This window comes from Daphnia magna, linkage group LG9 (assembly GCF_020631705.1).
Source record: "Daphnia magna isolate NIES linkage group LG9, ASM2063170v1.1, whole genome shotgun sequence".
In the NCBI taxonomy this organism is placed as follows: domain Eukaryota; kingdom Metazoa; phylum Arthropoda; class Branchiopoda; order Diplostraca; family Daphniidae; genus Daphnia; species Daphnia magna.
The window spans coordinates 4,147,240-4,164,429 of NC_059190.1; the positions used below are offsets into that span (position 1 = coordinate 4,147,240).

Consider the following 17,190-nt stretch of genomic DNA (forward strand, 5'->3'; position numbering starts at 1 on the left):
TCCAAAGATGACCACGTCATCCATGTAGACCAGGCAATCAGTCCACTTCAATCCTGCCAACACCATATCCATTAGTCGTTGGAATGTGCTCGGAGCTGAGCAAAGCCCAAACGGCATTACTCGGAACTGGTACAGGCCATCCGGTGTAACGAAAGCTGTCTTCGGCTTATCAGCTTCCGCGACTGGCACCTGCCAGTACCCGCTCTGAAGGTCTACAACACTAAACAGAGCCGCTCCCTCCAATTTGGACAGTGCATCGTCAATGCGCGGGAGTGGGTACACATCTTTCGTTGTCACTTCATTCAGCCGCCTGTAGTCAATGCAGAATCGCCACTTCCCGTCCTTTTTCTTCACCAGAACGATGGGCGATGACCACGGACTTTGAGCAGGCTCTATAACCCCCTGCTTAAGCATCTTGTCGACCTCATCCTTAATCAATTCCCGCTCCCTCCATGCACGTCTCCTTGGCAGTTGTTTAATCGGTGCCGCTCCTCCCGTTGGGATTGCATGTTCAAGCACAGTGCACTGGCCCAAACAATCACCGCTGTCGGCAAACACATCTTGGAACTCTATCAGCAGCTCAATTAGGTCGTTTCGATCTTGCGCCGCTAAGGTCGACGCCACACAATGATCGAATGCCACTGGCTCCCGTGATTTTCCCGGCCGTCCCCTCACTTCTCCAGCTGCATCCCTCCCTTCACCAACTTCCAGAGAGAGATTACTGGTCTGGTCAATGGGCACTAGGTGACCGATGGATGTTCCCTCCACGATGACGTGATCCGTATGATCGACATTCATCACGCGAACCACTGCATTCGTCTTCGAGCAGTCGATCAGCGCATGACCCGCCAACAGTCCACTATTCTGCAGCAGTTTCTTTGACGGTCTGAGTAACATAATCGTGTCATTTCCTCCCGTCTCAGGGATTGACACTTTCACTGGCACCGCACTTCTTTTCGGCACCGTCACCCGCACCATCGCTGTCACTTTCCTCACTGTTTCATTCCCGCTGCTCGCTTCCATGTGGATGGCACCGAGTTCCACTATTGGCGGGTCGCTAAAACAAATTTTTAGCTCTCGAAACAGCTTCAGTAGATTTCTTCCCATGATAAATTCTGGTCCAAACGTCTTTAGGACCAAGGCTTCACCCTCCACGGACGCGTTTTTATTCGTGACCGTTAAGGAAACCTTTCCTCTAGGGTTCATCGGTTGTCCATCAGCCGTCACGACCATCGGTCCTTCCCACGGGACTATTTTCAGCTTCAATTTACTCGCCAATGATGGTGAAATAACTGAAATTATTGCTCCCGTGTCCACCAAGGCATCGACTGGTCGTCCACCAATCCAAATTTCTTCGGTCGGCTGACGATCACCATTTGTCATTCCCATAGTCTGGTCTCCGCCAATCACCGCGCAGGCCACCTTAGGCTCCTCCCCCTCGGGCTTCTTGGGTTTCATCGCCCTCTCCTTCTTTTCTTTTTGGCAGCTTCTTGCAATGTGTCCTTCTTCATCGCAATTATAACAGCGAAACAGATTTTTCTTTTTCTGCTTCCTGTTCCATTCGCTTTTTCCCCCTTCCTTCTCTTTCCTCCTCGAAGGATCTCCTGCCCGGGCTAGCTCGTCCCTCAGTTCTTGAATCTGGCGCTGTAGGTCTTGCACCTTGTCAAGGCCTACCGCCCCGACTGCCGGCTTCTCGCGCTCTCTACGCGCATCCTCGTACCCCCTCTCATAGGCTGTTTTTACGGCATCTGCGTGAAGTCTCGCCTCCTCCAGGAATTCTTCACACGATTTAATGCCCAACACGTAAAGCCTCTCGTAGAGAGCCGGGCTCAATCCCCTGAAAAGGTGGTCTATGCGCACCTCTTCGGCCCTGTCTGGCTGAACCATGCGACACATATCCATAACATCATGGTAGTATTCCGTGATGTCTTCCTCCTTCCCTTGGACCCGCATGCGCAGCTTCCTTTCCGTCTGCCGCTTCAGGTTTACCGCCACGAACTGCTTCAGGAAAAGCGTCTTGAGCCCACGCACCTCTCTGTAGTGTGCTGGCTCGTCCTCAGTTCCGGCTACTTGGACCTCCCGGTCCTCCCAGTGCTCTGGGCGTGCGTTTCTCGCCTCAAGGCCTACAATCCATTTGTAGGCAGCACCCTCGAGCGAAACCTCAATAGCCCTTGCAAGATCGTTATTCGACCAACGATTATGGCGACCAATCCTTTCGAACCGGTCTATCCACTCCATTGCGTTTTCCTTTGGCGTGCCCCGGAACTTTTCCGGCTCCTTGTAGTGGAACATTGGGCGTTCCGCCATGTCTTCCTCCTCTTCCAAAAACGGGTCCCACTCGAGTTCAGGATCTTCCAGAGACTGTCGGCTTGGCGATCCTCCTACGCTGAATCCGCCGCGTCCCTGTCTCACCGTTGCCGCTTCCTGTGGAGTACTAAACGCTCTAGGCCGTAGGCCTTCGCGCAGGCTTCTTCTTTCCAAGCCCACCCCTCGCTGCTCGTCGTTCCTCGCTTCCAACGGCTGTCCGCTGTCGCTACCCGACGATCTGTTGATGACCCCGGAGGTATCGGCTTCCACGCTAACTATGCGTTTCCTGTCGGCAGCGCCTTCCGCACACGCCGACCCCTGCCACACCTCTCGGTTTCCAGTCACCGACCCCTGCGTTCCGAGCGAATTTGGGTCGTACGACTTCCTCCGCTGCTCGTCGATCCTTTCCTGGACACTGGAGACTGACACCTGCGGGATAAGCGACTCGCGGTCGTCGAACTCCGCCTGACGCGTGCGTGATCCCTGATCACGATCGACGACCCGCACTTCCTGCCGCTTCTCGTTACCCGCCCCGGTACGTGCGTTAACCCTTCCTTCGTTCCCTACCTCACGAGCCCCCTCGTGCTGCTTACGTGCAGCTACGGACTCGTATGTCCCTTCCGTCACAGCACCCCCTGCTTCCGGATTCCCAGAATCCTGGCAGCTCTGTGCGTCCTCGAATTCCTTGCCCCGTGGCTCGGAATCAGACTGGAATTGTGACGGATCTGGAACCTCCCGCGGTAGGGAAACTTCCCTGGACAACCACGTACCTTTCTGTCCCAAAGTGAGGTCACTCACTTCTCCAGGAGGGCCTCTCGAACGGCCCTTTGACCGAGCTGAAGCAGCGCTTGCTGCCTGCAATCCTGTTGAAGATCGTGCTAGAGGTGTTGCCGCCCTCAAACCCGAGTAATAGGTCTGAATCTCCTTGGCGGCCTCTTCAGCTGCTCGTCTACGGCTCCTTTCCCCAGCGTCTATTATCACACCTCTCCCGTGTGACATTCACACGAGGATCCGCTACGATCCCACTTCCCAAATACACGCTCTCCCAGACCGTTGCTGTGGTCTCGTTCCCGGCAATAAATTGCCGAGTTCGATTTCCAGAGACCCCTCACAGCGAACGCCTACCTGAGTTAAAACGTGTACCTGATCAGTGAACAACGCAGTAGCATCTCCACCATGTAACAGATTCACTGGGTTTAAGGGATGTATTCAGTCATAGACAGCTTACACGACACACACACACAGCATTACACAGTAACAGCACTGACAGCACTAACAACTAGTCTGAATCACTACATTGGACTGCCCCTCTGGCCGGTCATAGACGGGCTTTTGAGTCCTCTGACATCCGGCCAGAGTGACAAAGTCCATTGACATCGCACATTTGCATCTCTTAGCATCCGGTGCTAAGCGACAAAGTACATTGGCGCTACAATATTTACCGTTTCAGATAGATGCATTAATAGACGGTCGAGTCCATTCCTTGAATCCTTGTGGACCATTATCCTACACTCACGACGCAATTTGGCAATCATAGTTGATGCATCCTGTAAATGCAATGTAACATTTTAGCGATTGTTTCATACTTCTTTTTGCTGATTCAAATTTTACCTTTGCCCTACATTGGTAAATGTTCTTTTGCATCCGACAACGATACAGTTCTTCATTTTTCTGGGTCAATGCAGATTTTTTTTTTTGTGGAGTCTGATTGTGTTAAAGAATCTTCGCGTGCTTTCTGCTTTTCATCCTTTTCTGTAGGTAACATTTTAAAGTGCTACATTTCACACATCGTTTTTTTTTTGTCCATTAGAATTTTGCAGAAGCCTGATCGAATGACTCCATTGGCGTCAAAAACTACAGAGAGCCGTAATGAAAACTCGCCATCTTTAAACTGGCTTCCAGCAGTGTTCTGCCGAAGAAAGCTCTTTCGAATAAAAAACGTATTCTGAATAAGAATACGAATAAAATCTTATTCTTTATTTCGACTAAATTTTTTTTCGATTTATTCTTATTCTTTATTCTCGAATATTTTTTACCTGTATTTTATTTTTATTTTTTATTCGATTATCCAAAATTTAAATGGAAAAATCGAATAAAAAATAAAGTTCCTCTGAGTTTAAAAATCTTTGTTTCCGCTAGCCGTTGCTCTTTTGTTTGGAGTTATTTTTTCCGTTTAGCCATTGAAAATGTCACGAGGCCAATAATTGTCTGCTACTAGCACCCTCTTGAATTAGTGATGCTACTTCTGGAAGAACTTAAAGTATAAAACTAAGCTGTTACGTTTACGTATTAAAGTGTATCAAGAGCTACCCCATATATGAACGAATTAGATTTGTTTATGGTTGATCCGGATATTAATTTGGAGTCACTTCACAAATAGGGCCTATCCACGGATCAAAGCTCTTTTATTCGATTCAACACAGCACTTCCGTCAAGCGCTCCTGTTGAACGCTTGTTTAGTGCAGGTCCGCTTATTTTAACTGCAAGACGAAATCGTCTATCTGACGAATTCTTTGAAACGCTGTTAATCTTGAAAATCCACAAAAGCGTTTAATTCGATTTGGACTTGTTTCAATATTTTTTCCGTTTCTGTTTTCTACTGTTCCATGAATCTGGATTCCGTTGATTTTGAAGTTTTTTTTTTATTTGATTAGACTGGCTGCAGTGTTTCGGATTTTTTTTTTCAAATCAAATCCAAATCCAATCAAATCCAAATCCTCCCGGATTTTTAAGGGATTTGGATTTGCCTTATTTTTCAATGGCTTGGATTTGGATCGGATTTGATCCCCACAAAAAAAACCCGGATTTTTTCAAATCAAATCCAAATCCTTTATAAAGATTTGTTTCGGATTTTTTTCCAATTTAGAATTTTTTTCCTGTACCACCCAGCCACTGTTTAGTATTTACCTTTCTTGTCGTCTGCAGACTGTGCACTTGATCCTCTTACCTCCATCGTGTGTAAGACCAGACATATACTCTTTACCGTTTTATTAGATTGAAAAATTTCGTGATTTCGTCATCGAATATTAAAACTATTAGAAGGTAAGGAATTCAGATTATTGTCAGATTCTCCTGACAATGATTGTCCTTCTGACTTGCGCTTTAGTCCTTTGGGTTATTGGAAAGTAAACGACCATCGATTCCCGTTGTTGGCTTTGATAGCAAGGGAGCTCTTCGGGGTGCCCGCTTCGGGAGGAGAGATCGAACGGGTCTTTAGCACCGCCACGGACATTGCATCGGCTAAAAGAAATCGCATTAAGCCTCCTCTCTTCGCGAAAATGCTTTTCATAAAGCGAAATATGAAACTTATGAGTCCTGTGACTCCTGTCAATTGAAATTTTTGCCTGTAGTATAAACAATAAATTTCTTAATAAGTGAAATATAAAAGCCAAATCAAAATAAATATTACCCGACGAAGGCGACCAACAAGCATTTTGGCCATTCTTTTATCTTTTGTCTTGTTCCAAAATTGCATGGCAGTTGTTAGATGGTCTCTACGACCTAATGAAAATAAACTATTAACAGAAACTTTACTGTCGACGAAAAATATTGTGAAATACCTGCACTCGTCATATGTTTGCTCGTTCCCCCATGACGTGACATTGTCGAGTTCACTTGTTCCATTTCTTCACCAACTGTTGCTGCTGCCCCTTCCTGCCAGAGAGGGGAAGCATATCCTATCTAAGCCACTAGAGTAAGGTCTACATCATACAGCTAAAATATTTTTATCAAGCTTGGTTTTGTTACCATTAGGAGTGTGGTGTCCGAGAACGGAAATTTCCTCTTCTTTGTCTGTGCCAGATTTTCTATTCACTGGAATGAAACAAGCGATGAGTTTGGAATACCTTGTTGTAATAATTAATTATAAATTGAGACTTCACATTGGAACTGGACTGCTGCTGCCTTAAACTCATCCCGTGCAAGTTTCATGCAGGGTTTTTTAAAAACTGCAATGGCACAATTTTAATTCTTTCGCTCTGTCAACAGCAGACGTTTTGGGCGCGAAAAATCATGTAAACAGTATTTTGTGGTATATTTGTGGAAAAGAAATCGGGAAACCTAATAGAAAACGAGATTCATTGAAGTCCATTAATAAAGAATTAAGAAAGGAAAGAAGTGCGGTTTTAAGAAGACGCAACTTGTCTGAAGTGGGTAGAGGAAACGGTTGCAAATTGATGAGCGAAGCGAAAAAACGGAGAAATTATCATTCAGATCAAAGATTTACAGGGCACTCCTTCTTTGAATCTTCCTGTAAGCCCCACTGCTGCTTCCCCCATTCCTTCAAGCTGTCCTCCGCTAAATGCTGATGATACTTGGATTGTCATCTTTAGGAAAGAGATCGATGGGACCACTGTTAAGGTTTAATAGAAGTTAAAGATGCATACATGATTTACTTGAAAAAATTTTTATTTCAGATGAAATTTCCAAAATTCCATGAAAATCGAGTTGGTGGGCTAATCACTATATCAACGGAGAAAAGTACTTATGTACCGCCATTCAACAAAAGGGTTCTCAGCAAACTGCATGCTAGAACTTACGTGACCCTATATTATTTCCTCAACTTTTCTAAATTCAGGTACAATGGAATTTTAACTGAAATTGTAGTCTACTTAACGATAATTTATATTTTAGATAAAATTTTTAAAATTCTACAAAATTAGAGTGAGTGGTCTATTCCTATTAACAAGAAAAAAATGGGTGTTAAACTTACCTGATTCCTTTATGGCTATCTACTCTAGTTCTGCTGTGAATGAGCCTGCGTACTCCAAAAAAGATCATTCCTTTTATCAAGTCTTCTATAATACAGGTAACATTGGATTAAAGATGCGAATATGGCATATATAACAAAGTTTTTATTTTAGATAAATTTCTCAAAATTACACAAAGATTGAAGGAATGGAATATTCACTAAAACTAGAAAAATATTAAGCAGATGTCCAAAGGAAAGGTCCACAATGCACTACAAAAGAAAACTATCTTTGAGTGTTATTGTTGGTATTGATAGTGTTCATCTTGATACGAGGTCAATGTTTTCAAGTGAGTGATCTATTCCTTTTAACAAGAAAAACAATGTGTGATTAAAAAAATAATAATTCCTTTATGGCACTCTAGTTCTGCTGTGAATGAGCCTGCGTAGTGCGTACTAAAAAAAGGATCCTTTCTTTTATCAAGTCTGCTATAATTCAGGTAAGATTGAATCAAAGATGCAAATGTGGCATATATAACAAAGCATTTTTTTTAGATAAAATTCTGAAAATTACATAAAGAATCTGGGAATGGAATATTCACTGAGACTAGAAAAATATCAAGCAAAGGTCCAAAAGAAACATCCTTCAATACACTACAAAAGACAACTATCTTTGAGTGTTATTGTTGATATTGATAATGTTGTTGTACATCTTGATATGGCAGTCAATGTTTTTTACTTTTTCAATTGAGACTGTTTTTTTTCTTCATGTAATGATGTTCAGTTTGCAACAATGAACAATATAAATATGGTTTTCAGAATCACACTTCGTGTAATAAAAGATACGCCAAAAACCTAGAAAAGTCTAACGAGCATCATGTTGCTTCGAAATTTATGAATCCTTTTACGAAAAATAGTTTTAATAAGCTATGCGAGCCAGAGAAATGAATGTTGCCAGAGGAAAAAAATTTAAAACTAATTTACGAAACAAACCAAACAAACAATGAAGCCATTGCTTGGTTTTGATTGGTCCGTTTTGAGCTGGATGCGGCAACTTATAGGGTTGTGCAACGACATTTTCATGGCTAAATTTATGTGGGACATGACAACGAAGGGTGTTTTGTATAACATTTAATGGTTTTAAATAATGAAGAAAAAAAACCTTTTTCAACACCAAAACATGCTTGAAATATCAAACAATAGTTAAGCAGCAATGAAATTTGTATTTGAATCTTTAACGGCCCCAAACGAAAGTTCCAAAGTTAACCGTTTTTAGCTTTTTTCGTCGCCATGACTAAAACTCCGTTTTAAAAACAAATCTTAAATAATTCGTAACTATTGATGATAAAGGAGGAATCGGTTGTTCTATACGTAAAAAAAAATAAAAAAAATCGAGTAATCCATTTCCGAAGAATTGAAAGTTGTATTTCTTAAAACAACAAAATTGCCAAAAAGTTAATAACAAATTTTTTTCTCGGTGGAAACACGGCAAGATCGAATAAGTAACTGGGGCGGAAAACACGGTGTTAAGACATCGCTTTATTCCTTTTTTTTTCTTTCTCAACTATATAACTTTTTATGACCCTTACTGTGATTATTATTTGATCATTATTGCAATTTTATCTCTTTATTACGGCTTATTTAGTTTATTAATTTTAGGTTTTTTTAGTAGATTTATTTAGTTTCTTCTCTTCTAGCCAATAGAGTTGGCTAACGTCCGAAGTTGCCAGTTCGATGAAATTGTGAAAAAAAAATTGGACACGAACTAGTAACAGTTCTTGCATGGCGGCTTACGGAGTTTCACCTGTTGTAGTTTTAGTTTTAATTTTTTCCATTGAAATTATCTTTCTTTCCATTCATAATTGGATCACGAAATTCCTTCGTTATCAGGTAATCTTGTAATTTTTATTTGACCTCGATATAGACTGTACTTTATTTATTATTAATTTTTTTGTAGACGTGTTTACTTTCTGTAGCAGACAAAAATGGATGTTGTAGAGGAAACTGGCGGGCTGATAAGGGAGCCCGCCAGTTTTTGTCTGCTACAGAAAGTAAACACGTCTACAAAAAAATTAATAATAAATAAAGTACAGTCTATATCGAGGTCAAATAAAAATTACAAGATTACCTGATAACGAAGGAATTTCGTGATCCAATTATGAATGGAAAGAAAGATAATTTCAATGGAAAAAATTAAAACTAAAACTACAACGGGCGAAACTCCGTAAGCCGCCATGCAAAAACTGTTACTAGTTTGTGTCCAATTTTTTTTTCACAATTAATCGAACTGGCAACTTCGGACGTTAGCCAACTCTATAGATTACCTAAAAGTATATTTAGCTAAAAATCATGTATATAGTTCTATGACATTTATAGAATATAGTAAACTGATAGCAAAAAAGCTCTAGCCCTATTTATGTTGAAGCCAGAGTTTGAATTTTAAAATAATGGTTCGACGTTGTATTTAAACCTTTCTCGATACATACAAGGCAAATCGTTAAAAAAATTATTCAGATATACTGTCGTCAATATCGTAATGATCGTGTGTATCATTTAATTCTTCTTCGTCGAATATTCGTTCTAAGGCAATGTCTTCCTCTTCATATTCCATTTCCAGCAACGCATCTTCATCAAATTCAAACTCCACGTCAAAGGAAAAAAGGGCATCGTTTAACATCAGTTTTAAACGCTTGATTTCAGCGTTCTTTAGAATGATTTTTCCTTGAGACAGTTTGTTGTGCTCGTCTAAGGTGAAAAAAAAGACATGTTAATTTTTTGCGTTTAAAAACTGGGAAAATTCGCTTAACTAACTTGAAAGTTTTTCGATGTCACTTTCTAAAATCTTTAATCTTTCGCACGTTCTAGAAATGAATGAAACCATTTCCCGCTTCGTTTGAAATTCTTCTTCTTGGAATCTCTTATGTAGCTCCCATGTGTCAACTAGTTGAAAGTCTTCAGCGACGGATGCTTCGAGACAACAAAAAACGAGCTGTTTAATAATGAATAAACAAAAATATTTTTTTGAAAACAATAAGTTCTCACTGTATCCAGAGGTCTGCCAGGGGAAAATGCCAGATATCCGATGTTCCTCAGTTATGTTCCATTGACTTCTTCCATTGATGAGTTTGATAAGGTCACAGGCTCTTGCTTTTAGATGAGTCAATTTCCTACGAAAAACAGTCCTTGCTTTGCAACCATCTGAAAAATATCATACAGAGTAATATTGTTAAGAAATCAATCAAATTATTCTACATACCAGCAAAACGCATCTCCCGCTCACGCAAGTTTCTCATAACCACACAGATACCCTCTAATTCTCTTTGTAAATTCTCCAAAGGCCATTTGTTTGTCAACCTTGGTTCTAAAAAACGAATGTATAATTTGAGAAGTATGAATAAACGCGAATGAAATTGGTATGTATCTTACCTCCTACAAGTCTCGCTTGAGTTTCGAGTTTTTCTCGTATGCTAGGTAGATCGACTATGGCCAATTTCCGATCGTTTAACATAGTTTCAAGCTTTCCATGTAGTTTTGGGATCTGTTTCCTAGCCGTATATAATCGTTTGGTCAGCATATGTACCATCTTCCTTTCCTTTTCAGCATTATGGTAAAGGAATCCCTTGAGATCAAAGATCAAAGGGAAAAAAATTAAAAATTATCACGAAATTCTATCCGCTCCTCAAATTTTTTGGCAAACGATCCCTCCACAATGATGTTTGACGAATACTTTACGTCATTTTTACTCATTAAAAGGCAGAGAAATTGGCACTCGTTTTTGTAATGACGTGAGAAACAAGCAAGTCGTTGTATACACGCCAGTGTATTAAACTGAGTCGAGTGAAGGCGAGACCTTCGCAGAAAGACAACTAAATGGCGACTGAGGGGTGAAACAGAGCTGCGGGGGTAAGACGGAAGGGTGCGGGGTTGCAACACATTACACGTCCCTTTTTTTTTTTTTTTTTTTTTTCAGACAATTAAGCCGTAATAGACAAGGGAAATAAGGTGATAGCTTAATGTCTAACACACAGCATTATTTCGACCACGTATGAGGGGGATACAATGATGATGGCTTCGGGACCCGCGCTGAACGTCGCGGAGGGGGGTCTTCTTCGCCTTGGTTGACTGGAGCGGGGTCGGGTGCTGGGCACGGGACGACAGCTTGCCCAGGGATGGCTGGGGCGGGTGTCGCGGGTACTGTTGGCGGCGTGACGGCTGCAGGCATTACTGGAACTCGACGACGTAGGAAGCGCCGGTTTCGCCGGAACACACGTCCAGCGGGAGTTTTGACTAAATAGTCACGATTCGGTCCGACTTCGGTGATGACGCCGGGAGTAGACCAGCATTTTGAGATTGGGTGCTGGATCAGGACTGCGTTGCCGACCTGGAGGGGCGGTAAGGGATGTGCTCGGCGATTGAAATGTTCTGTCCTCAGCTCCTTCGCGCGTCTTGCCCTTTTTTCGAGGGCGTCGGCGTCTTTCTGCCACTCGGCAGCGAACGAACGGCGGTGGGCTGGGAGGCAGTCGCGCATGGGGCGATTGAAGACGACTTGAGCTGGTGAACGACCACCAGATACGGCGGTGTTGCGGAAGAGAAGTAGCGACTGTCCAAATTTGTTGACGTCGAACGATCCGGAGGTGAATGATCCGGCGATCAGCTTCTTCATGGATTTCACTCCGGCTTCCGCGACGCCGTTAGACTGGGGAAAATGAGGAGACGACACTCCGAGTGAGACTCCCCATTCCTTTAGAAATTGCTTAAATTCCGCTGCAGGGAATTGAGGGCCGCCGTCTGACCAGTATTTGACCGGTACACCGATATTGATGAATAGCTCCCGGACAGCATTGATGACTTTCTTGGCGGAAATGTGGGCGTCCGGAAAATAGACGACATGAGGCCAGCCGCTGAATGCATCGACTTGGATGAGAAAATGACGACCGTTGAGTTGGCAGAGATCTGCATGAATCTGCTCAAAGGGTCGCGAAGCTGGCTCGTGAGGTCGAAGAGGTTCCGGCGGGTGTGATGGAAGGCTAGAAGTGCATTCCTCGCATGCGCCGGCGAGATTTACAATTTCAGCATCCATGTTGGGCCAAAAGACGGACAGTCGTGCCCGTTGCCGCAGTTTGGTGGTGCCTTGGTGCATTTTCAGTAGGTCACGCAGTAAATCGCCTTGCAGCGCCTTCGGAATGACGACTCGAGCTCCCATGACAATCATCCCATCTTCTCCGTCGACGGCTAGATGATGTCGAACACGCCAAAAGGGTCGAAGAGCCAGCGAAAGGTTGCACTTCTCGTTCGGAAAACCGCTGAGGATCACCTCGCGAAGCTCCTTCATGACGGGATCGGTGGCGGCGGCAGCTTTCACCTTTTCTAAAACGGGATCGATGACCGTTGGGTCCGACCCGTCGATAGCACACAGCATAGTGATCCTGGGAGAAACGAAAGACGCCCCTTCGGCCAGCTCGTCCTGAGAAGTAGCTGCTGCGATAGGTGCTCTGCTCAGCGCGTCTGAGTCACGATTTTCTTTTCCGAGGATCCACCTCGCCGTAAACGCGTAGCGCTGCATTTTGAGCCGCAATCGGAGGAGACGGGGGTTGTCCAGCTTATCTAGTGCGTAGTTGTTGAGGATCGGGATGAGAGGCTTGTGATCCGTGACTAATTCGAAGGACGGCAGTCCTTCCAGGAATTGCCGACATTTGTGCATTCCCCATGCGGCGGCCAGGCACTCGAGCTCAATCATCGCGTACCGAGATTCGGCGGATGACAAAAAGCGTGATCCAGCTTGAACAACCATCCACTTGGCGTCGGCGCTTTGTTGTTTTAGGAGAAATCCTAAGCCGTTAAGACGGGAAGCGTCGACGTGGAGTGAAGTTGGTAGATCGGGATCGTAGAATGCCAAGCTGTGGTGAGCCGATAGGGCCGCGCGTGCTGCTTTGAAGGCGTCGTCGTGGGTCGAAGTCCATTCGAAGATGAGCCCCTTCTTCAAAAGGGGCGAGAGAGGGACGAGCGCGCTTGCGATGTCGTGGGAAAAATTTCCTAGTTGCTGGCAGAGGCCGAAAAAGGCCCTGAGGTCAGTAATGTTCAGCGGCGTCGGGAATTGCGAGATCGCACCGAGGAGAGCAGGATCTGGGCGGAACCCTTCCGCGTCGACAATGAATCCGCCGAACGGAACAGATGACTCGGCAAAAATCACTTTGCGAGGATTGAGGGAAATACTGTGCTCCTTCGCGCGGGTAAAGACTTGGCGGACTGCTTCCACATGTTCCTCGTAGGTTGAAGAAAAGATCAGGATGTCTTCTACGACTCGACGTGTGTTGGGGATGTCGTCGAACACGTCAGAGACTCGTCTGCCAAAATCATCACCGGCGTGAGTGATGCCCATGGGGAGTCGGACGTATTGGAATCTGCCAAACGGTGTCGAGAAAGTCGTGAGAGCGGACGATTCTTCATCGAGCGGGACTTGATGATAGCCCTTGAGTGCGTCGACAACGGTAAAGAACCGCATACCTTTCGGGATGGTGCGCACGGCCTGGAACGGGGTGGGCGACTCAAAGCGTGGGCGGATGATTTTGTCATTTAGAAAATGGAAATCCACGGTGATCCGGATCCCGCCGCACTTTTTGAGCACTACGACCATTGGGTGAACCCAAGCTGTTGGTTCAGTCACTTTCCGAATGATGCCTTGCTTTTCCTGGAAATCGAGCTCGTCTTTGAGCTTCTGCATGAGTGGGACTGCAACCGGGCGTGATCCGCGCATCGAGACCGGTGTAGCGTCTGCCTTCAGTTCGAAGTGACAAGGCGGGCCTTTCATTGGGCGGCAAACACCGTCGAAAATGACCCGGAAACCGGTCATAAGGTTCTGGAGATCGGCTGCTTTTCGTTCGCCTGTGACGCCTGGCTCGAGCGCCGCGACCGTCATTGGTGCTGGTGGGCGCGAGAGGAGGTGAGGGAAGAGCAGGGATGAACTTGGACTGGTGTCCGTTTCGACGTCTGTGATGGCCGACAAGGCGAGCGTGCTCACACGAGCATGAGGGTATGATTCAGGCAACATACCCAGTTTCTTTTGAGACGATTTGGAGAGCACGGCCTGCTTAAGATCTTGTAGAACGTGAACTGTTGCCGTGATGGGCCGTCTCGAATCATCGTCTGCGTTCCAGTTGAGCGTAGCAGTGAAGGTACCATCGTTCACGATCGGCGATCCTGTGGCGGTCTCTGGAGAGGCGGCTGGTGCGAGTTTGACGCCTTGAAAGGCTCGGCGAAACGTTTCGCGCGGGATGGCGTCGAGTTCAGCCCCTGTGTCCGGCAGGAAGCGCACCTGGGCAGTAGATCCTGAAGAACTTTTCGGAGCGACGAAGATATCGACGAGTTCGGCTGCTGTGACTGCACCGACTGTAGTGGAGTGAACGCTGATTGAGCGTACATCGCCCGACTTCTTGTTCTTCTCTTTGCTGCAGACTGACGAAAAGTGGCCTCTTTTGCCACAAGCGTGACACTCTTTCCCGGATGCCGGACAATCCGCCCTCTTGTGGTGTTCCTTGCTACCACAGTTGAAACAACCACTGACCTTCAATGCGCTACCACGCTTGGCAGCGGACGAGTGTGTATCCGTTTTCGACTCGAATGAAACCTTCTTTTGTTGATTGCTGCTTTTGTTCTTTTTGTACGTGGATTGAGACATCCGCGAGATGGAACTGGCGTCACTACCTTTCAGATTAGCTGACTGTTTGCGAGTAGCTTCCGTGAGGCGCAGCGTCTTCAGGGCATCATCCAATTTCAAAGTGGGCCCTTGCTCTAACAGCTTCCGCCTGTCGTCGTCGCTGCGCACGCCGAATACGAGTTGACCCAGAATTCGGGTGGGTTCACAAGCAGCACAACAGTCGGCACCAAACTCGCACTTGCTGGAGATAGAGCGCAGATCGCATAGCCAGTCATCGATAGCTTCTTTGTCTCGTTGGAAGCGGGACGAGAATTGTTGGCGCCACACATGGCAGTTACGGCCGGCATTGCATCTATCCCGGAGCGCCGTGATGATTTTGTCGGGATCTTGAAGATCGGTGGCCGACATACCGGAAGTAAGGAGCACTGTGAGAGTAGACTTCGACATGCACGACTTGAGGACGTTTGCCTTGTATCGTGGCTGGTCGGCTGCGTCGAGGGCCGTGTTGATGGTGGAGAGCTCGAGGAAAATGTCCCATTGTGCGTGCCAAATCTCAAACGAGTCTTTGTAATCATCCATGTCAAATGGAGGGGCAGTGCCGTAAGGCCGGAAAGGCCTCGTGTTGGCAGCAGCGGGGGCAGCCATTGTAGGACTCCAGAGCCAACCGAAGAAAAAATCCCCGTCGAAAACGTCGATCGGCTCGCTCATACACGGTGGTGATTCGGCGCCTCTAGTGGTGGCGCCGTGAACTAATCTCGTGGTAAGGACGTTGATGAACCGACCGAGCTCACGAATACGAGCGAGACACAAAAGACAGGTAAATTCAACAAGAGTAATTTCGCCAGGCTTGATTCTTTTCACACACAGGAAAAAAAAACAGCAAAACGGGCGAAACAAACACGAACAGAAAATGTACACGAGTGGGTGCCCCGTAACACTTGAGTCAACCGGCAAGAGTGGCTAGCGAACGTTGAACGATTGCCAACGGCACAAAAACGGAAACTGCATCAAATTTACGGGCACTTTTCGGAGAACTTTAGTTCGAAAATTCCAACTGCGCCATGTAATGACGTGAGAAACAAGCAAGTCGTTGTATACACGCCAGTGTATTAAACTGAGTCGAGTGAAGGCGAGACCTTCGCAGAAAGACAACTAAATGGCGACTGAGGGGTGAAACAGAGCTGCGGGGGTAAGACGGAAGGGTGCGGGGTTGCAACACATTACAGTTTTCTCGGGCCATAGTCGCCATCTAGTTTAGAATGAAATAATGAATCGTCATTGATACTGAGTGTTAGAGGATAGCTAAATAATTAAATAACAAATTCATGAGTAACTTTGTTCATAATTAGTACTAACCTGATTCTGTAAATTTCTCATTCTGGATCTTTTTGTGCTAGGACCATTTCTCAGTTCTCTCTTTTTCTCTTTACTCCGTTTAGTCCTTTCAGCCATTTGTTCCTGAAAAATAATTTATGGTTATCGTATCAAATATAAATGTACAATACTTGCTTGCTTCATACTTTTATGTAATTAGGGAACTTTTGCCCAACCACAATGCTATTTGATTTGTACTTTTGTTGTGAAAGGATCTCTCCAGTTTCAATCACATCATGCTCCATGTCATCATCATAAAATTCATCTTCCATCCTCACATCATTCTCTTCGATCATTCCTAAATGATTTAATTAAACTATCGTGACATTTTAGCTGACGGTAACATTTGAAATATCAAGTATTTTTACATACATACCTTTTACGATGATTGAGCTAGTTCCAAAGCTTCAGTTAATTGGTAATAATGTGTTAATGTCTCAACCCCCTTAAACAATGCCTTTGAAGTTGATTTTGTTTTGAACGTGTTAAACTTAATGTTTTAACTTGCTTTCCCAATTTTTAATCGCCGGGAAAATTTTTTCAAATCGTTGAAAAAGAGTCTGCTATTGACAGTGCCAAAGATTTAAAATGGTGCCATTGAGGGCAGCACGCGTAGCGGTGTCTAGACAACACAGTCTTCATCTGTCCACGGAAACAGATCCGTTTAGATTGTCGGTCAAAAACGGATCCTCCAAGTGGTGGGGAACGGAATTGTTTCCGATCACTCTGCGTACGGCTTATTCCGATTTGTTTCCGTTCAACATAGTCTCCGTGGCGGGCGTTCCAATTTTGTTTGATTGTTTAGCTATGTTGTCATTATCTACGTTTATTGTTTTTGTTTTTTTCTTTTTATTTGGTTTTAAAGTTAGTTGTATTTGTGTTTGTATTTTTAAAATCTATATATATGTTTAAAAAGAATAAACTTTTTTAATGAAAAAAAATTGCTGTATTTCATTTTTTTTGAACCACGAAACAAATTTTACATTAGAGCAGAAGTAAGAATATATTATTATTTGATAGGTAATATTAATGAATTTCTTACCATTTAACGAATTTTATTTAGGATTAGTGAAATGCATAAAATTTTTACAGTGTTACTCAGCCAAAGCTTTAAATTTGCATTCAGTGTGTTGGCTGCGTTTTCCATCCACGTTGGGAAGTACACTTT

General features: G+C 44.5%; 2 protein-coding genes and 1 long non-coding RNA gene across 3 annotated transcripts; all 3 read right to left on the minus strand.

Moving 5' to 3' along the window:
- Positions 1–5,712: 5,712 nt before the first annotated feature.
- LOC123475875 lies at positions 5,713–6,267 on the minus strand. The gene is made up of 3 exons (XR_006651398.1): positions 6,189–6,267; positions 5,868–6,120; positions 5,713–5,808 (listed from the first exon to the last, which is right to left on the minus strand). It is a non-coding gene; the product is annotated as an uncharacterized LOC123475875 (long non-coding RNA).
- A 4,757-nt stretch (positions 6,268–11,024) lies between these two features.
- On the minus strand, positions 11,025–11,721 carry LOC123475891. Its single transcript, XM_045179097.1, has one exon. The coding sequence runs from the start codon at positions 11,655–11,657 to the stop codon at positions 11,025–11,027; it is 633 nt and encodes a 210-aa protein (XP_045035032.1). The 5' UTR covers positions 11,658–11,721.
- Positions 11,663–16,606, minus strand: LOC123475936. The gene is made up of 6 exons (XM_045179176.1): positions 16,399–16,606; positions 16,169–16,338; positions 16,005–16,106; positions 15,785–15,897; positions 11,788–15,501; positions 11,663–11,735 (listed from the first exon to the last, which is right to left on the minus strand). The coding sequence occupies exons 2-6, from the start codon at positions 16,316–16,318 to the stop codon at positions 11,663–11,665; spliced, it is 4,152 nt and encodes a 1,383-aa protein (XP_045035111.1). The 5' UTR covers positions 16,319–16,338; positions 16,399–16,606.
- Between the last annotated feature and the right edge of the window lie 584 nt (positions 16,607–17,190).

Bases quoted from the DNA above. Each gene is read 5' to 3' on its own strand.
- LOC123475891 (XM_045179097.1), bottom strand. From the start codon at position 11,657: ATGAAGAAGCTGATCGCCGGATCATTCACCTCCGGATCGTTCGACGTC.
- LOC123475936 (XM_045179176.1), bottom strand. From the start codon at position 16,318: ATGATCGAAGAGAATGATGTGAGGATGGAAGATGAATTTTATGATGAT. The intron at 15,502-15,784 runs GTCTCGCCTTCA...GTGTGTGAAAAG, and splicing joins TTAGTTGTCTTTCTGCGAAG to AATCAAGCCTGGCGAAATTA. The intron at 11,736-11,787 runs GTCAGACGGCGG...CAATTTCTAAAG, and splicing joins GGTGTACCGGTCAAATACTG to GAATGGGGAGTCTCACTCGG.